Source organism: Vulpes lagopus, chromosome 2, assembly GCF_018345385.1.
Source record: "Vulpes lagopus strain Blue_001 chromosome 2, ASM1834538v1, whole genome shotgun sequence".
In the NCBI taxonomy this organism is placed as follows: Eukaryota; Metazoa; Chordata; class Mammalia; order Carnivora; family Canidae; genus Vulpes; species Vulpes lagopus.
In genome coordinates, this window is record NC_054825.1 from 62,504,147 (window position 1) to 62,522,382 (window position 18,236).

Below are 18,236 nucleotides of genomic sequence, written 5' to 3' on the forward strand. Positions count from 1 at the left end.
TTTTTTGTTTGTTTGTTTATGTTAGATAGTCAAAAGTTAAAAAAAAAAAGTTTGACTATATATATTCAGAGAGTTAAATATAGAATAAACTAAAGGGGAAAAAATCTACTTCTTATAGCCTAAAACCTTGATTTTAGACAAGAGGATTGGAATTCCATGAAGTTGTTGCTGATTGACAGTAAATAAAAGTGAAGGAGCCACCAGGGAAGAAATGAGTTGTCCTTCTTATGTTTCTTTTACTAGCTTAATTGCTCATCTCTTTGGCAATGACTGTAAATGAAACACTCTTGGCATTAAATTGGCTGTGTTAGCTCTGTTTCACTACGGTTTAATGAGCAAGGAGGTGAAGTTGGAAGGTAATATTTTGTGAAACCTTTGACCCACAAGGCTGGGAGAGCTGTAAGCTATGATGGAAACTCCGTCTGTATAGTGATAGGAATGTGAATCCTTGTCTGGTTTGTTTTACACATGTTCTAGCTCATGGGTGTTTGGAGTTCAGAGATTTTGCATTATCTGCTTAGTTTATTCCTTGGTTCCTGGGTAATTTTACTATTGACTTTACCTGCTAAGGCATTCCCTACCTAGGACACATAACTTTCTAGAGTTTCCTAAGTAGCAGTTAATCACTCAGTAATAACATTTTTTGGAGGAACTTGGCTTTGATGTTGGTTAGGGGTTAATTCTGAAATAGTCAAGCTCCACTGGGTAAACCAAGTAGAATTTTATGTGTTGTTTAAATATGCCTAGGGCAGTCTTTGACTTAGTAGAAACATTTTTTTTAACCTTTTCTAAGGAGTGATCTGATTACAATCTGTTGATAAAATAAGACCTTTTGCTTCGGGAGCATCTGCAAACAGACAGGTTTTGGCAGACAGGGCCTTTGCTGAGACTAGCCCCGTAGGTTCCTGTGGACTCTTGAGGCTGCTTGTTTCATATTCCTGGGGGTTAAAATTGCTCTCACTGTGACCTATCCTGACAGCCAGATATTTTCTCTCCAGTCTACTACTTCTTGCTCCTTCTTAAGATCAACCCTATTGACTCCCTCGTTTATTGTCACTTACTAGCTAACTGTATGATGTTGGCCAAACTACTTTACTCTGATCTCCAATCTATTTGGTTTTTTTTTTTCAATTTTATTCAGGTAAAAATTTGCATACAATAAACTGCATCCATTTCAAGTGTACAATTTGATGAATTTTAATATTCCAAGCATTTTAACCTAAACGCTAAAAACTCCCTCAAAATGAAGGAAAGAATCATGAAATAATTTATTTGGATCCCTCAGTACCCATGTACTGAGTTTTAAAGAAAGTAGTTGGGATTCCCCTCCACTTTGGAGATGGGATTCTGAGAGGTCATATAATTGTGTAAGTCACAGAACTGAGATTCAAACCCAGATCTTGTTTTATGCCAAAACTTATATTGTTAATTGCTATACCTTTTTCTATTTTCCTCACATGAATTTACTTTAGTTAGGAGGTTATTTTAAGAATTCATGCATGGCAACTGAGGACTTTACCATTTGTATTTTTTGGTTGGCTGTCCTCAGTCAAGAAATTTGTGTCTTTGAGGCTGGTGAGGCTGATTTAATGTATGGGCGTGTCCCTGAAGTTATTTACGACAAGGTAAACAATTCCAGTATCCAGTAGACACCAGCCACAAAACCACATTTGCATCATACTCATTATTTTGCTAGCCCCAGACAAGTCTGAGAAATAAAAACAAATTGTTATAGGGGAGAAGATGAAGGTGAGGAGGATGGGGGAATGTAATGGTGTGCTGTCTTTTCTTATACTTGCTAGGGATTGTGTTTATGGAGAAAGGATTGGGAGTGTGTTAGCCCAACTTTCAAAGGCAGAGGAGGCTGTGTTGGAGCTTAAATGCACAAGAGTTTTTATTGTTGTTTTGCTTGACTATTTATTTATTTAAAATTTTCAAACAACTACCAAAATAATAATGATTTTTGCTTAGCCGATTACAAAGACTTTTACTTAGCAGATTACTAATACTTTCTGGAAGGGAAGTCTGTGCTGTCTTTGTCATGGTGTGCAGGGGGAGAATTCTGGTTGGGTTTGTGGAAGACCTGGTTCTGGTTTTCACTCAGATGCTCTCTTTGAAGTACGCTCAGTAAGGAGCTCCCCTGGGCCTTTATAGTTTCATCGGTGGAAGGCAGGAGAACAGCGACTGTGATCTTCGAGGCTCCCTTGTAAGCATAGCCTAGTATTGCTACTGGCCTAGGATGCCTACAGGATATCCAGTTAAATTTGAATTTCAGATAAACAATAAACCATTTTATAAGCATGTTCCATGCAATGAAAGTATTTTTTATATAAACATGATCAAAATATTGCCTGAGACATTACTTATACTAAAAAAAATGTATTTGTTGTTTACCTAAAATTCAAATTTAATTAGACATCTTGTATTTTTATTTGCTGAATCCAGCAACTCTAATCTGACCTATAATCATTAATTTTAAGATAATCATAGAGTTTAGAATAATAACAATTATACATTTTCATGGCCAAATGTTCTAGTATATAACCACAGCATTGAGGGGGGAAAAAAATTGTAGTGACAGTACTGTAAAAGTAGGGATGGAAATCTCACATTGAGAAAGCTATTGCTAGAGAGAAAGTAGCAGTCACATTCTCTGCCCATTATGTAAAATTATAGTGATTCATAGTCTCATTGATTCATTCAATAAACATTTGCTGAGTGCCAATTATGAGCAAGTAATTATGGTAGGTATTTTCTGTACAGAAATCACCTATTCTGCATAGAATCACTTATCTTCATACCAATTCCCCAAGGTAATTGTTTTTCCCATTTTGTAGATGAGAAAACTGAGACTCAAAGAATATTTGACAGCCATTAAGGGAAGAAAAAGACCAAGATTTATCTGACTGTATTCAATTTTCTTGCCTCTTTTCTTCACAATAACTATTTTAAACTGAATTAATGGAGATGGTGGTTGCTAAACATAACCTAATGATGAACCTATACTCAGAAACTTTATTATTTCCATCCATCTGGTAGCACACAAAGAGGGATGCCGGGATGATTAGTTCCCCCAGACTATAAATTCTACCAGAGAAAGAAGACTTTCTGAGTCTAGGAACATCACACCACCTTTCCTCTGCTTTCTCATTGGCAAAATAAGAGTCGAGCTCCACATTCTTAAAGTTTCTTCTAGTTTCCTTGAAATTTTGCTCCATTTTAATCTTGCTCCAATTTTGTAGTCACTTAAGGAATAGTTCTTAAATGTCACGTATGTGGCCAGCAGTGTGCTAGGGACTAAGGATCAAATAATGAAAAGACATACTTATCCTTTTCCAGCTGTAATTTACAGCCTTGCAGATATTTTACCCCCTGGTGATTTAAGAGCTTCTGTGGCTTTGGGAGGTGATCCCAAAGCTCACATTGTTGGAATAGGTCACCCTTTGCTATTTTTACCTAAAAATATATTACTTCTAAATATTTTCCCTTGAAAATGAAACAACTTGGGAATTCCCAAGTACTTATGTGAATTTGTACAACGGTGAGTGGCGCTCATCATGGCTGCATCACCAGGAGGCTTATTTCATAGTTGTCGAGTATGGCTTTCCAAACTCTGTAACGCCTTGGAGCTTCTACAGCTTTAAATTAGTTATGTTCTTTGAAAAATTTTACTTAATTCAGTGTTTCTCACCCTTTTTCATGTCAAAGCATAAACACAGAAAATTATTATTTTTGTACACATACTTGGTTCAGGGTTTCAATTTCTCTCACCCTTCCTATCAACTACTTATAACCCAGTATGTGTCATGGCATACAGCTGGGAAGCTCCAAGTTATTTAATTTCTGTCATGGTTACAGAAAAGAAGCACAGAGAACTCTACTGTTGAAATTCTGTGTCAATGAGAATGAAACCAGTAACAATTCTGCATGTTCACTACAAAGCATTCATTGAGTCTGTTGGGTGCATTCATCTGATAAAGATTCTTATGGGTTACATCTTATAAAGATTCTAACATCTGGGATCCCTGGGTGGCGCAGCGGTTTGGCGCCTGCCTTTGGCCCAGGGCGTTACCCTGGAGACCGGGGATCGAATCCCACATCGGGCTCCTGGTGCATGGAGCCTGCTTCTCCCTCTGCCTATGTCTCTGCCTCTCTCTCTCTCTCTGTGTGACTATCATAAATAAATAAAAATTTAAAAAAAGATTCTAACATCTATCTGTTACTTGTACTTTATAAATCACTATTATGTTAATATTAAGTGATATTAAATATGAAAAATAACATAAAAGGAGAAAATTATAATGATATTACTGAGTATGGTTTTTTCTAGAAAGTAAATATACTCACAAACTGTGTTTTGAATGACTCAAAACCATTTGTAAGTAACAGTCTGAAATCTCTTTTATATAGAAACAAAATGTTGAAATTATAAAAACAGTTTGACTTTATTAGCCACAAAAAGTTGGAAATCTAAATATGTCACAAAAGTGGTTTTGGTCTTGTTTGACATATACCTAAAGTTTATTAAATATTGTATATTTAAATAACACATTTTAATTTAATATGCTCTTTTTTTCAGTTAGATATAAATTGAATTTGTCTTTGTATATATTTAAACTGTATCAAACCAGATTTATATACACTCTTTGATAATTACTAGATCTAAAATAACCTTTTTCCTCAAAATTATGTTTTGTATTATACTCTTCAGAAATGACAAAGTAATAAATATAGATCTGACAGAGGATTTGAGAGACTATATGTTATTGAGGAAGGTGACAAAAATCAAAAGGAAAGGAAAGTTGAAACTACTCAACTACTTTCTATAAGGTCATAACACAGGCCGTGTGTTCTCATAGCATTTGGATGTGTCCAGGGTGCTTGTTACATAGTACTGAAGCTACTTTGGGACCGGTGGGGATATCTATCTATCTATCTATCTATCTATCTATCTATCTATCTACCTATCGAGAGAGAATATCATTTACATGTTTGTTTTTTTTTCCAAGGAATTTAAAACTGTGGGTTGTGAGCTTCTTAAAGGCCATTCATCTTCTCATCCTGAAAACCCATTGTGATAACTGGGTAGGCTACTGTTAAAAATTTTTGTAGAAATTATTCAGTCACTTAAGAGTAGAGGTTTTTTTTTTTTGTGTGTGTGTGTGTGTGTGTGTGTGTGTGATTATTTTAATACTATACTGATATGATGAAATATTGATCATATTGCTTATATAAGTTACAAAATACAATATCAAAATATAAAATGTTGTACTTGGTACTATAACTAGATCTAAATGAAGGGCATTTATTTACCCTTTTTAATAGAGTCTATGACTTTATTCCTGGCCATGTAAATGTTTCCTTTTTGAAGTCACTTTTTTTTTCTCCAATGGAAGTGTTTATTTTAAATTACCTTTAAATAGACCAGATTTAGAAGTCATTAAAGAGCCTGTAAACATCTATACATAGTGGTGATTTAGACATTCCAAACTATCATTCAGGCGCTCAAATTTGGAATACAATAGTTACAAATTGAGGGCTGTGATAGAGATTTGTAATCCCTTTCCAAAGCTTTTAAAACTTGTCTAGACACATAATTATTTGCAACAGGACAATATTCTCTATTTCACAGAGTTTCCCTTAGAGACTCTACAATAGACTTTTTTCTCTTTTTTTCTAAAGATTATATTTATTTATTTGACAGAGAGAATGAGAGAGACAGAGAACATAAGCAGAGGGAGCAGCAGGCCAAGGGAAAGGAAGAAGCAGGCTACCCGCTGAGCAGGGAGTCCGATGTGGGGCTCAGTCCCTGGACCCTGAGATCATGACCTTAGCAGAAGGCAGATGCTCAAGCAACAGAGCCACCCATGTGCCTCTAACTTTTTTTTCCCCTTTGAGGTTTATTTTTGATTACCAATTTCTAGAGAATCATACAGGATCTCAAGATGTGGATTTGCCCTCTCCTGTTGAAAATAAGGCACTAAGTTTCTAGAGTACTTTTTCAATTTTTTTCAAAAAAAAAAAAAAAAGAGAAAAAGAGAGTTTGGAAAAAAATGGCTTCTGAGATGTATAGCCTTTTAATCAGTTACTTACTCGTGGTGTACAATTTGCATAGTTTCTCAGAATCTCAGAACTAGAAGTGATCCTGAGAGTTATCTAGACTACAATTCTCATTGCCAACTTTCTTATAAGTGAGAAAGGTTAGATTAATGATTCCTAAGACCATTTCTTGCCATAAATTCTAGATTTAGGGGAGTTTATAAAATATGAGTAATATATGCAAAGTATAATGATAGCATAATTTGTATATTTATACTCAACCGCTTTTATTTATGTCATTGAATTTATTCCTAATAAGAATACTGAAATGTAGGCAATGCAGGTGATAGTGTCATTTTACTACACATTAACTTTATAATCTGGAAATAAAGATAATAAGTGGTTATGGCAGCCCTAGAGCTAGCCTTCTGAATTCCAGGTGTGTTTGCACTGTGTTGAACCATCTGGATTGTTCAGAATGAATTCTGGTTGAGCTCTGATTTCCTATGGCTTTGGCCTTTGTGCTTTTTGTTTTCTGATTTGGAGGTGTTAGGAATCCTATGACTTTTAAGGATTTTAATTTATGAAATTATTGACTTACTTGATTTTCTAAATTCCAAGTGTCTTGTATTTTGTTAGGTATGAAACGTTTGTAAACATTTGCATGGGTGGATGCTTTACTAGACCTGAGTTTTCAGACTATAGTGTACATTCTTATTCATTTATTTATTCATTCAGCAAGTAGTTACTGAGTTCTTGCCTGTCCTAAACCCTTTTCTGGGCCCTGAGAATACAGCAATGGAAAAAACAGAGGTTCCTGCCTTGGGAAGATTTAAAATCTAGAGAATTTGAAATGAATTTAATTTGAATAAGAATAAAGCAAAAATACAATAGTGGAAACGTTTGGTACATGAGTAACTGCTTCTGTGATCCAGATGTGTGGAGCTAAAATAACAATAATAGTAATTTGCTGAATGCCACTCTATCTTCCACATTATAAACATGATCTCATTTCACTCTGACAATAACTCTGATTTAGGCATCATTATCATTTCCAGGTTAGAGATGAGAAAACGGGAGCCAGAGTGATTAAGTGACTCACATTTAAGTCTAACCTGACTTTATGATCTTAACTCTCTTCTTTTGGAATATAGAGCAGAAAAATAATAGAGAAAATAATTTATTCAACCAAGATTTCTTGTTTCCTCATGTTCAAAACACTGTGCTTCAGGCACTGTAGGGAATATAATAATGATTGAGGAATGATTCCCATATTCACAAAGAATATAGGAGGAAGAAGTGTCAAAATCATATAATACAATGATATTATATAAATTTAAAATAACATTTGTCAAGTACCTACTATGGGCTAGGCACTATACCAACCAAGGCCTGCTCTCTGACCTTGCAGTAGTGTTTCATTTCATTAGGGAGACACCATTGCAGAACAGATAATTTTAGGAGAAATTAAGAAACCAGAATAGTACAAAGTGACTGGTTATTGGGTAGACAACATTGCAATGATTCAAGTAAGAGAAGCTAATTTTCCAGAGTAAGAGGGCTATAACTATAAATAACTCACCTCAGGAATTATTTATCTGCAGCATAATGATAGTTAATCATTACAAATGTATTAATTCTCTGGCAAATGTTCCCCAAATTTGTTTCAGCTACAGTTCTACTTAGCATTTTAGACAAATTTCTTTGACTCTAGTTTCCCAAGTAAGATTGAAAAGGTGACAGGAGTGTCCTGTAGACAAGAGCCAAGTGCATATTGCCTACAGACAACAAAATGCCCAGTGTCCTTTGGAACAGTGTGACTGTGAGCACTCCCTTTTCTACCACTTCTCAGTTCTGAGAAGCACGTTAGTAAGGTAAGAGTGAGGCCAAAGTGCAAATAATTTTCAGATGGTGATTTTTGTTGTAATCCTAGAAGCTATGGTATAAAAACTAATACAAAGGTAGGAGTAGTGTTTCTTGGGAACACAATGTTAAAACACACCCATGTGCTTCTTCTAACTACCAGTTTTGTGATCTTCACATGTATCACATTTTCCTCCTATTCCCTCCTATTCAAGGGAATAAGGGAAGGGGCAGAGGGAGAGAGAATCTCAAGCAGACTACACATTGAGAGCAGAGCTGACCCGGAGTTCCATCTCAGATCCCTGAGATCGTGACCTGGTGCTCAAAAGCAGGCACCTTGCTTTTCTGCTTCTTAAACAGAATGTATTGGCCATCTCATCATCTTTTATTCAGCCAGCTAATGCCATGATGCATAAAAATTGTCCTGGGTTGGAATACCATGGAGCCCTGAGGAGTGATGGATATTTGGGCCCATCGTTTTGCACTTCAAATGACAGGTTTTGTGGGGTTTTAGTCTTCTTTTTCTTTGCTATTATCCATCATTTTTTCTGTGCTTTCTTTAACTGGAAATCATTATGCTCCCACTTTCCTTGCTTCTTGCTCCCTCATTCTCTAATCTGTTGATGTGAACACAAGTGGGCTGTTATATGAGCTGTCATTTTACTTAGGAAAATTTAATTATGTCTACCCTGTGTTTTCATATGTATGACTGTACCTCCTAATTCCCCAAGGTTACACTTTAATATAAAGTTTTTGCTAAAATGGGTAAATGTAAAAAAAAAAAAAAATTAAAAAAAAAAATAAATAAAATGGGTAAATGTGTGTGTGTGTGTGTGTGTGTGTGTGTAGTTTTGCCCTCCCCCTCATTTCTAAGATCATGAGTATATTTGTATTTTCTGTTTCATGTCCAATCAGTTTTAATGATCTCTATTTCTATAAAAATTATTTCACTTAATCCTTCCAAATTTTTGATATATAGTTATTTATAATACTTCCATTTAAAATATTAATTTTGGTTATAATCATTTTCTCTTTACCATATGTATATATATACATATATATTTGGTGTTTTTAATTTCTTCTTTATCAAACTAGCCATAGATGTGCCGTATTTTTTCTCCTTTCATAGAACTGGGTTTTCTTTTGTAGATTATTTCCTTTAAAAAATATTACATTAATGTATGTGCTTGTCTGTCTTGTATTTTTGTATTTACCTTGACCTTTTATATAAAATTTTAATTTAGATGTTAGATTATTAATTTTCCATATTAATATATGCATTTAAGGCTATATTTCACTCATACATCTGGAAAGATTTATTATATAAAGTTTTCACTGTCTTTGGGTCTTAATATTATTTAATTTGTATTATGCTTTCTTGGTAGCCCCAGGGACATTTAGAATATATATACATATATATATATTTGTAATATTCAGTTCCCAAATATATATGTGTTTATACATACACACACACACACACATATAAAATTTAGTTCCCAAATATTTTGAAAGGGAGCATTTCAAGTCTGTGTATGTATGTTATAGGAGGAGGTTCAGATTTGTATTCATTTTTGTCAGGTAATGTTGCCTATATAATATTAATCCTTTGGAATTCTTGACATGTTTCACAGTCTCACACGGGCAGTTTTGTAGTGCTCACTTCAGCAGCACATATACTAAAAAAAAAAAAAAGGGCAGTTTTGTAAATGTCATGTGCATGATTTAATAAAATATGTTTTTATTTAATATTTGGTGCAGGGATCTATATATGTCCATGATATTACAAATGCAAATTCAAGTATTTTATACCCTTACTTTTTTTTGTCTGCTTGATCTGCTTGAAATCTTCCTTCTTAATAACAAATCTATCTGACTTTTCTTTGTAGTTTGGCAAGGTTGTGTTTTGGCAAGATTTCAAGGCTCTGACATTGGGTGCCTAGAATAGAGACTATTATCCCATCCTAGGGAATAATTTGTTTACTCGTTATATAGTGACCCTTTCTCCTCCATTAATACTTTTACCTTAAAGCCTATTTGCCCAATACCAGTTTTCTTTTATTACTATTTGCCAGGTATAGCTTTGTTCATGCCTTTATTTTCAACCTTACTGTGTAAATGCCTTAGGAATTTTTTTTTTTATAAATAGGATATACTAGGTTATATTAAAATTGAAAACCCTTGTCTTTTATGCAGTAAGTTTAACTCATCTACTTACCGTGAATTCTGGTATATTTAAATGTGAATTTGCCATTTATTTTTGCATTTTCTAGTTTCCATATTTTTTTGGTTTAATTTTTTTTTCTTCTATTGGGTAAGTTTTCTTTGTTGCCTTTTACCACACTACTGGTTTGGAAGTTATATACTATCTTTTTAAAAAAATACATCTTGTCATGAAATCTTACCTTAAGAAAACTGAAAGTATTTCTGTTCACTCCCCATATGTACAAGAATATTAGATGAGACCCTTGGGTGGTTCAGTGGTTGAGAATCTGCCTTCATCTCAGGGAATAATTCCAGAGTCCTCGGATCAAGTCCCACATCAGGCTCCCCACAGGGAGTCTGCTTCTCCCTCTGCCTGTTTCTCTCTACCTCTCTCTCTGGCTCTCATGAATAAATAAATAAAATCTTTAAAAAAAAAAAAAGAATACTAGGATTATCCATTTCCTCTTCTTTAATATTCTTATCTGGAATTTTAGTTTAACTCCCCAATTAATCACCTTCATCATTACTGATATTATCATTTTATAGGTAGTGCTCATTTCGATTTACTTGTGTGCTTACCAGTGTCCTTGCTCACCAGTGCATCTGTATTCCACTTCATTCCTTTCTTTTTTATTTAATATATTTTTCCTAAAGTACATCCTTTTGTAATTCTTTCAACAATGTCTATGAATGCTGTATTCTCTCAGGCCTTATTGTTGGAAAATGTCTCTATATTGCCCTCACTTTGAGTGATAGCTAAGTATAAAAATCTATGTTGACATTCACCTTCAGCATTTTATAAGTAATATTCTGGTAGCTTCTGGCCATAATTTTGTTGTGGAGAGATCTGCTTTGAACATACTTGCTGTTCCTTTTTCAGATTCTTTTGTTTTATTTCTTGCATGCTTTGGTTTTAGTGTACTACAATTTCTGTAGGATGTGTGTTGGTGTTCATTTATTTCTACTTTAATCCTCCTTAACACATTGGATTCTTAAATCTAAGTTTTCATATCTTTGAAATATGCTGGAAAATGGTAGACCCATTAGCTTTTTAATAATAATTTAATAATTTACTTCTAAAATCATCTAAAATTTAGGGGTAAACAGTAAGTATAGTATACAGAACTATTTTCACGAAAACTTCTTAATGGTAAGTTGCCAATCTGTTACTTCATCTTTTAAGAATTTAGTTTTGTACTTCTTAGGAGATATTCTCCTATACAATCATGATGAACCTTCCAAAATTAGGAAATTAGCATTGATATATTATTACCACTATTCATTCCTACACCTCACTTAAGTATTGCCAGTTATCCCAGTATTGTCTATTGTAGTAAGAGAATCCAGGTGAGACCCATATCTTGCATTAGTTGTCATATGTTTTGAGTCTTTTAGTTGGAGCATTCCTTGGTTTTTTACTTTCTTGACCTTACTTGGCTTTTTAAAAATTACAGGTCAGTTATTTTGTAAGGTCCTTCAGTTTGTGTTTGTCTTGATTAGATTCAAGTCACACATCTTTGGCAGGAACACCACAGAAGTGCTGCCGTGTTCTTCTCACAGCATCCTGTCAGGTGGTGCATGAATCTGATTTGCTCCATCACTGATTATTTTTACTTCTATTACTTGCCGGGCTCTTCCTGTATAAAGTTACTCTTTTATTTCCTTTGGAATTAGTAATTATCAGTATGAACATGTAGTTTCCCATTTTATTCAGTGAATTTCAATCTATTCCTAGCATGATTCACTTTGATGCTCTTGTAGTCCATAATTTGGCCAGTGGGCACCCATTCAAGCTGGTTTCTATGTCCTTTTGATAGGTCCCCTTACTCTGAGCAGTTCTTTGCTCTCAATAATAAAATGTGCCAGTATTATCTTGTATTTTCCCTGCTCCAGGGATGGAATCAACCAATTTCCCAAGAAACCCTGGTTCCTTTTAGTAAAGAATAGCATTTAGAAGATGCTAAGTGAGCTTGTTGCCATGGGAGTGTTGCTGCTCCAAGCCCTCAGGGAACAGAGATGGGAAATGTGTACATTGAGTGTATGTGTGTTCATACTAATACCTCTGATTCCACTCCAAATAACAGGAATTGTTCTAGTTTTCTTCCTTTCTATATTTCCAACTTTCCTTTCTGATAGTAGGAAACTTGGTTCCTGTTATTCTATTAATATGTTAATTATTTAATCATTACTCTGAATGTAACTAATTTTCTATAAATTGTGCTGCCCTGCCCTCTGGCCTCCTGATCATTATATGGCTTCATCAGCCCTCGTAGAGCTCTCTACTGACCCTGGATGTGAACTCTCTGCTCAGCCTCTGTATTCCCTATGTCTGGCTACACTTTCTGGTAGTACCACTCCTGCCACCAGGACATTATCCTTCCTGGGCTTCTGCACTCTATTCTGGGGCATCTCTGTAAATGGATGTTCACCTAACCTTGCCCATCCTCTGATTCCCCTTTGCCAGTACCACCTTACTCAATGTAAACTCCATCATCACCCTGCTTGGGTGCCCTCCACATTGGCTCTCCCTTCCATGCAAATACCCTTCTCACCTTGCACTGGTTTCTGAGCCCCACACCAGGGCCACTCCCTTTATCATCCTCATGGTGTGAACTTCTTCCTTTTTGTTCAGGCTCCAACACCCAGTATAAGACAGCTTGAACACATTGTCTGTTTTCACTCTGCTTGGGCTGTACATCTCACACAGGGCTACCCAAGTTTGGGCATCTTACTCATCCTCCCTGGGCTCCACCTCCACTTGTTCTCCTATACAGATGCCCTCCTCACAAGGTTGAGCTCTGACACTCCAATAATGCTTCTCTACCTAATGGTTTTAGGACTGAACTAGCCAGGAAGGGAAAGGGTTCTACCTTTTTTGGAGCTTATATTAGATAAATGTTGGGTGTTCTCATTTTATCATCCATCGTTCTTAATATCTCTGATTGATCTTAACTCTGATTTTTTTCACTCAACATTCTGTTTCTTAATCACTCTTTGCCCTTTTTTTGGTGCAATTTCTTGAGAATTGTCTGTAAGTGCATTGATTTTCTCTTCACTTGAGTCTATTTTGATTTATTTTCTTGACATTTGTTATATTCCAATGGTTACATTTTACTCTAGAAGTAGTATTTGTTTCTTTTAAAATTCTACCTGTTTATTTTTTTTATAGGCTATCTTTTTCCCTAAGGTTTTAGGTTTCTTCTTTTGTCTCTTTAATAGTTCATAACAATTTAATGTATTTATTCTTTCACAATAAGTTTTATGTTGTTCTCTTATTATTAGTTTTGGAGGTACTGATCATTCTATTTACTAATGGTTTATTATTTTCTTGAATGGTTTGTAATTTCTTATTGCAAGCTTATTTGCCACTGGAGTTATTTGCTTCTATGAAAACCATATGCAATCTTGGTTGTTAAAGTATCTTCCAAATGCTTTATTTAAAAAAAAATAGTTTCATTAAAATGTAATAGATATGCAGTATATTTATTTACATATATGTTTACATATATGTATTGAAAGTGTATAGTTGTATATGCTTTAACATATGTGTTCATTCCTGCAACAATCACCATAGTCAAAATAATGAACATGTCTGCCATTCTCAGAAGTTTCTTTATTCTCCTTTGCAATTTGTATAATCCCTGTCCCTTTCTCTTGTCCACAGACAACCACTGACCTTCTTTCTATTGTCATAGAGTAATCTGAATTTTCTAGAGTTTTATATAAATGGAGTCAAACTGTATTTATTCTTTTTAGCCACCATTTTCACTTAGTATAATTATTTTTAGTTTAATCTGTGTTATGCAAATTAAGAGTTCATTCTTTTTTATTGATGAATAGTATCCCATTATGTGGTTATACCACCATTTATTTATCCATTCACTTCATATGATGGACATTTAGGTCGTTGCCAGTTTTTAGCTATTATAAATAAAATGCTACATGTAGAAATCTTTTTGAAATATTTGTTCTCTTTTCTCTTGGGTGACACCTAGATGCATTGACTGAGTAATGTACTGACACATTTTTCACTTTGTAAAACAACTGCAAAACTATTTTCCAATGTGTATTTCCAACAGCAACATAGGAGTTCTAGTTGTTTTACATTCTTAGCACTTGGCATGATTTTGTTAAAAATTTGAGGTATCCTAATATGTGTATAGTGTTTTTGAGAGGCCTCTCACTAGTATCATTTACCTGAGAATAATTATTTATGTGGATTTCTGGGATGCCTGGGTGGCTCAGGGGTTGAGCATCTGCCTTCGGCTCAGGGTGCAATCCTGGGTTCCTGGGTCCTGCATCGGGCTCCTCGCAGGGGGCCTGCTTCTCCCTCTGCCTATGTCTCTCCCTCTCTCTCTATGTCTTTCATGAAGAAATAAATAAAATCTTTAAAAACTTATTTACATGCATCTCTGCATGTGGGAATTCTGGCATTATAAATATGTAATGATATAGTTTTTTTCCACACCTGTTTTGTGGTTCAGGTTTGACATATTTTCTTGGAAGATTTGGAAATAAGCTACCTTATCTTTCTGAATAATGTTGGAGTTTTTCTAGATTTCATTTCATTGAGTAAGGAAGGCTTCTTGTTCTTAAGTGGGGATTAACACTTAAACCTATTCAACTCCTCTTTCAAATTATTCTTAGATTTGTACTGCTTGGAATTCCTTAGACTTATTTACAATCATGGCCAAGAAGCAACATGCATGCACGCACACATGCATAGCATTGTTTCTCTGTATTTGAAGTAAAAGTCCAAGTTCAGATTATAGTGTTGTTGAAACCACAACACTTTGGTTAGCTTAGTAATGTGATGAATAAGTGCAGTCCTGATAGTCTGAATTGCAAAGCTCCAACTAGTTCCCATAGAAATTTTGGTTTTGTGGCACCTGGGGAATTGCAGTAAGAATAATATAGGCCGCTGTGTACTGATCTAAGAAGCGAACCATCAGGAACTAGGAACTGAATTCCAAATAAATGAACTACAAATAAAATTTTGAAAGCAACCAGTTTGTGAGTTACTTACTCTCTACATCAAATTTATGTTCATGGTGTCAACGCATACTAAATGTTTATATGTGTGTATGAGTCTATGTGTACTTAAACATAATAAATAATAATATGTACCTTAAATTTTAATAACTTGTTTTGGTATTTATCCTTTTTATGCTTCAAAACCAGAAGTCCTTCAGGACAGAAGATTTTCATTTTGTTAACTTTTTCAAGCCAAATGTGGGAAGTAAGCTTGCTATCTTCCTCCCTCTCATCTTTGATGTTTTTAATGAGACTAAATATATACTACTTTACTACTAAGTTATAAGAGGAAACTTACTAATCTACTCTAAAGATTTAAAGCATTATTTAAAAAAAATAAAGCATTATTAATCATCAAATTATTTGTATTTCAGAAAAGAATCCCTATTTGGGGGAAACATTTAACTCATTGTGTCACAAGCTGTAATGCACATATTGCTAGGTATACTTGAGATCATTTTGGGTAGTAAGTACACAGGCAAGCATTTTTAATAATTATATATTCATTTTAACCGTTGTAACCAACACATGAAGGTAGTAATTTCATGAAAATTCTTTTTTAAATTTTTTTAAATTAATTTTTTTCATGGAAATTCTTATTGAAGAAGATAGCAAATGCAAAAATGGGTGAAATAAAGATAATTATTAAAGTAGGATAGGTGGAACATGAATATAGCAGAAATCAGGAAAGTCACACATGAATTTTTGAAGACTGGGAAACACTGTTTTTATAGAAAATATTTACTTCTTTTATTTATTTATTTTTATTATTTTTTATTGGAGTTCAATTTGCCAACATATAGCATAACACCCAGTGCTCATCCCATCAAGTGCCCCCCTCAGTGCCTGTCACCCAGTCACCCCCACCCCCCCCACCTCCCTTTCCACTACACCTTGTTCATTTCCCAGAGTTACTTCTTATTTACTTCTTAACTGCAAAATTCATGTATTTGTTACTTAGGTGAGGTGATAACATTTTTGGGGAGAGAGAATATTGCAAAGCTGTCTTCAAATTATAGTGTGTAGCCAGCTCTGTTCTTCGTGAGAGGCTTTGCTGGGCTTTGGAGCAAGTCAGGATCACCCATAGTCAAAGCCATGTGTGGAATGGATAAACTATTCCTATCTTTGTCTTTGTCAGCCTCAATAATCACAAACTGGGAGAAAAGTCATTTTTGTTTGATGGATTAACACTGGGCATGGTAATTTCAATGTGTAATGGCTGCCTTCTCCTCTAATGACAGGGAAGCACCCTTTTCCCCCAGTTGTGGGAGAATACATCCCAGAGTTTAGATCATGGTAAATCCATTAGTGACATGATCAGTCCCCCAAAATGCATTAATGATGACTGTGTTTACTTTCTTTGTTCAGGATTCTCTCAGCATGAGGTCCTCCTTGCAGGCAGTAGCACTTTGGGGAAAGAAGGCCCCTCCACACAGCATCACTGCCATCATGATCACTGATGACCAACAAACCATTGTGACTGGAAGTCAAGAAGGTCAACTCTGCCTCTGGAATCTCTCATCTGAACTAAAGGTGAGTGAAACTGAGTCATATTGAAACAGAAGGCACTCACAAAATAAGCACAATTTGTTTCTACCTGCAATGACCATGGAAGTTTTGCATGATTGTTAAAAAGGTGCTTACTAAAGTAATAAATTGATTTTACTTCTGAGTTTGGAGAAAATGAAGTACTATATGATGGATCAAGATCATTTGAAAATTATATTATGAATATTGCTAATCGTAGCTGCCAACTAAGTGTTATCACCCTTTAAGCTGTGCTGAGTTTTACTGTTTTACATCCTGAATTATATGTTTAAGTAACTGAACTACAGACATGTAAGTATAACTCTAAAAATTATAGCTCATTAATCTAAACAAAGGGCACCCTCGAAAACCGCTATTAACTAAATGAGTAATATCTTAATTATCTGGGTGTTTCTGTCAGTTTGGCCTTCTTGCTATTCTTTAGGCCTCTGCTTGCCTGTGATTTTTAAAGATCACATCAAAAAGCTCTAAATCCAATTTACTATTGTCGTCTTCCTATCTCAGAACCTGACCTCACCTAGGATTTGGCCCATTGATTAGCAATTAATTGTCCCTGTCCCAAGTCATAAACATTTAACATATTGGAATAGATATTTGCTTAGTCCTAGCAGCCTCTGGACCCAATTTGAACATTTAAACTAATGATGTACTTAAAGTATACTGCCCTCATTAAGAAGCCTTTTAAAGATCAAAGACTATTTTTAGCCCTTAAAGTTTGTCACTTTAAAACCTAAATTAACAATTAATTGTAATTCTATTTTATAGTGTAATTAATTAACATCTCCCATCACAGAAGAGTTACACTACAGGACTGCCAAGAACTGCATAGCAGACCACCTCAGCTCAATGTTTATGAACATTCCTGAAAGAAGGAACTGGTATTGCAACCACTGAGCTTTGAAGAGTGGCCCTCACATTTATTATCTCATAATTTAAACTCACACTTCTAAATGGCTTAAATGGTCTTGCTACTCTTTTTAATGTTTCAGGTATAGTGTTTTCCAGTTGGAGTAGTTGTCTTGTAATATGTAGGTTGCAATAAGCTTAAGAAATTTGGAATCCTAGCATCTTCATCTTTTTACCTGTGTTCCTGGGATTTATTCAGTATTTATTCAACATGCATGTATTGACTACATGGTATAAGTTAGACAGTATACTAGGTACCTGGGTTCAAACACAAATGAGAAGACTTGGTGCTGACTACAGTGTAGTAGAGAAAGGACATAGACTAATGTAGTGTACTTATGTGATAATAAAAGGTACTCTGAGTAGTTTGAGTGCTGAGGAATTTATATTTAAAAAAATTAGCTAGCAAGAGCTAATTAGCATGGGCTAATTAAAAGCCGTGGCAATATTGAGGGATTTCTAGATGATTTATGCAAGGAGATGATATAATACTATATTATTATATTTGTGATTGAAACTGTCATTTGGTATTAATGTGAAGGGCATACTGAAGGGAGGGGGAGAAGAGGTAAGGAGCAGTGACTATGGTGGGAGATTCCACATTATTTTAGTCAAGAAAGTTTTTGAGTATGAACCAAATCAGT

At 34.8% G+C, this 18,236-nt stretch overlaps 1 protein-coding gene across 2 annotated transcripts in view; it reads left to right on the forward strand.

The window, feature by feature from the left end:
- Positions 1-18,236, forward strand: part of WDR72 (WD repeat domain 72) — a 230,245-nt gene that overhangs the window by 9,722 nt on the left and 202,287 nt on the right. For both annotated transcript variants that reach the window (XM_041746685.1, XM_041746684.1), the window contains exon 2: positions 16,507-16,671. In XM_041746685.1, the coding sequence (XP_041602619.1) occupies positions 16,519-16,671 (153 nt within the window). In that variant the 5' untranslated portion in view covers positions 16,507-16,518. The remainder of the gene's footprint in view (positions 1-16,506; positions 16,672-18,236) is intronic.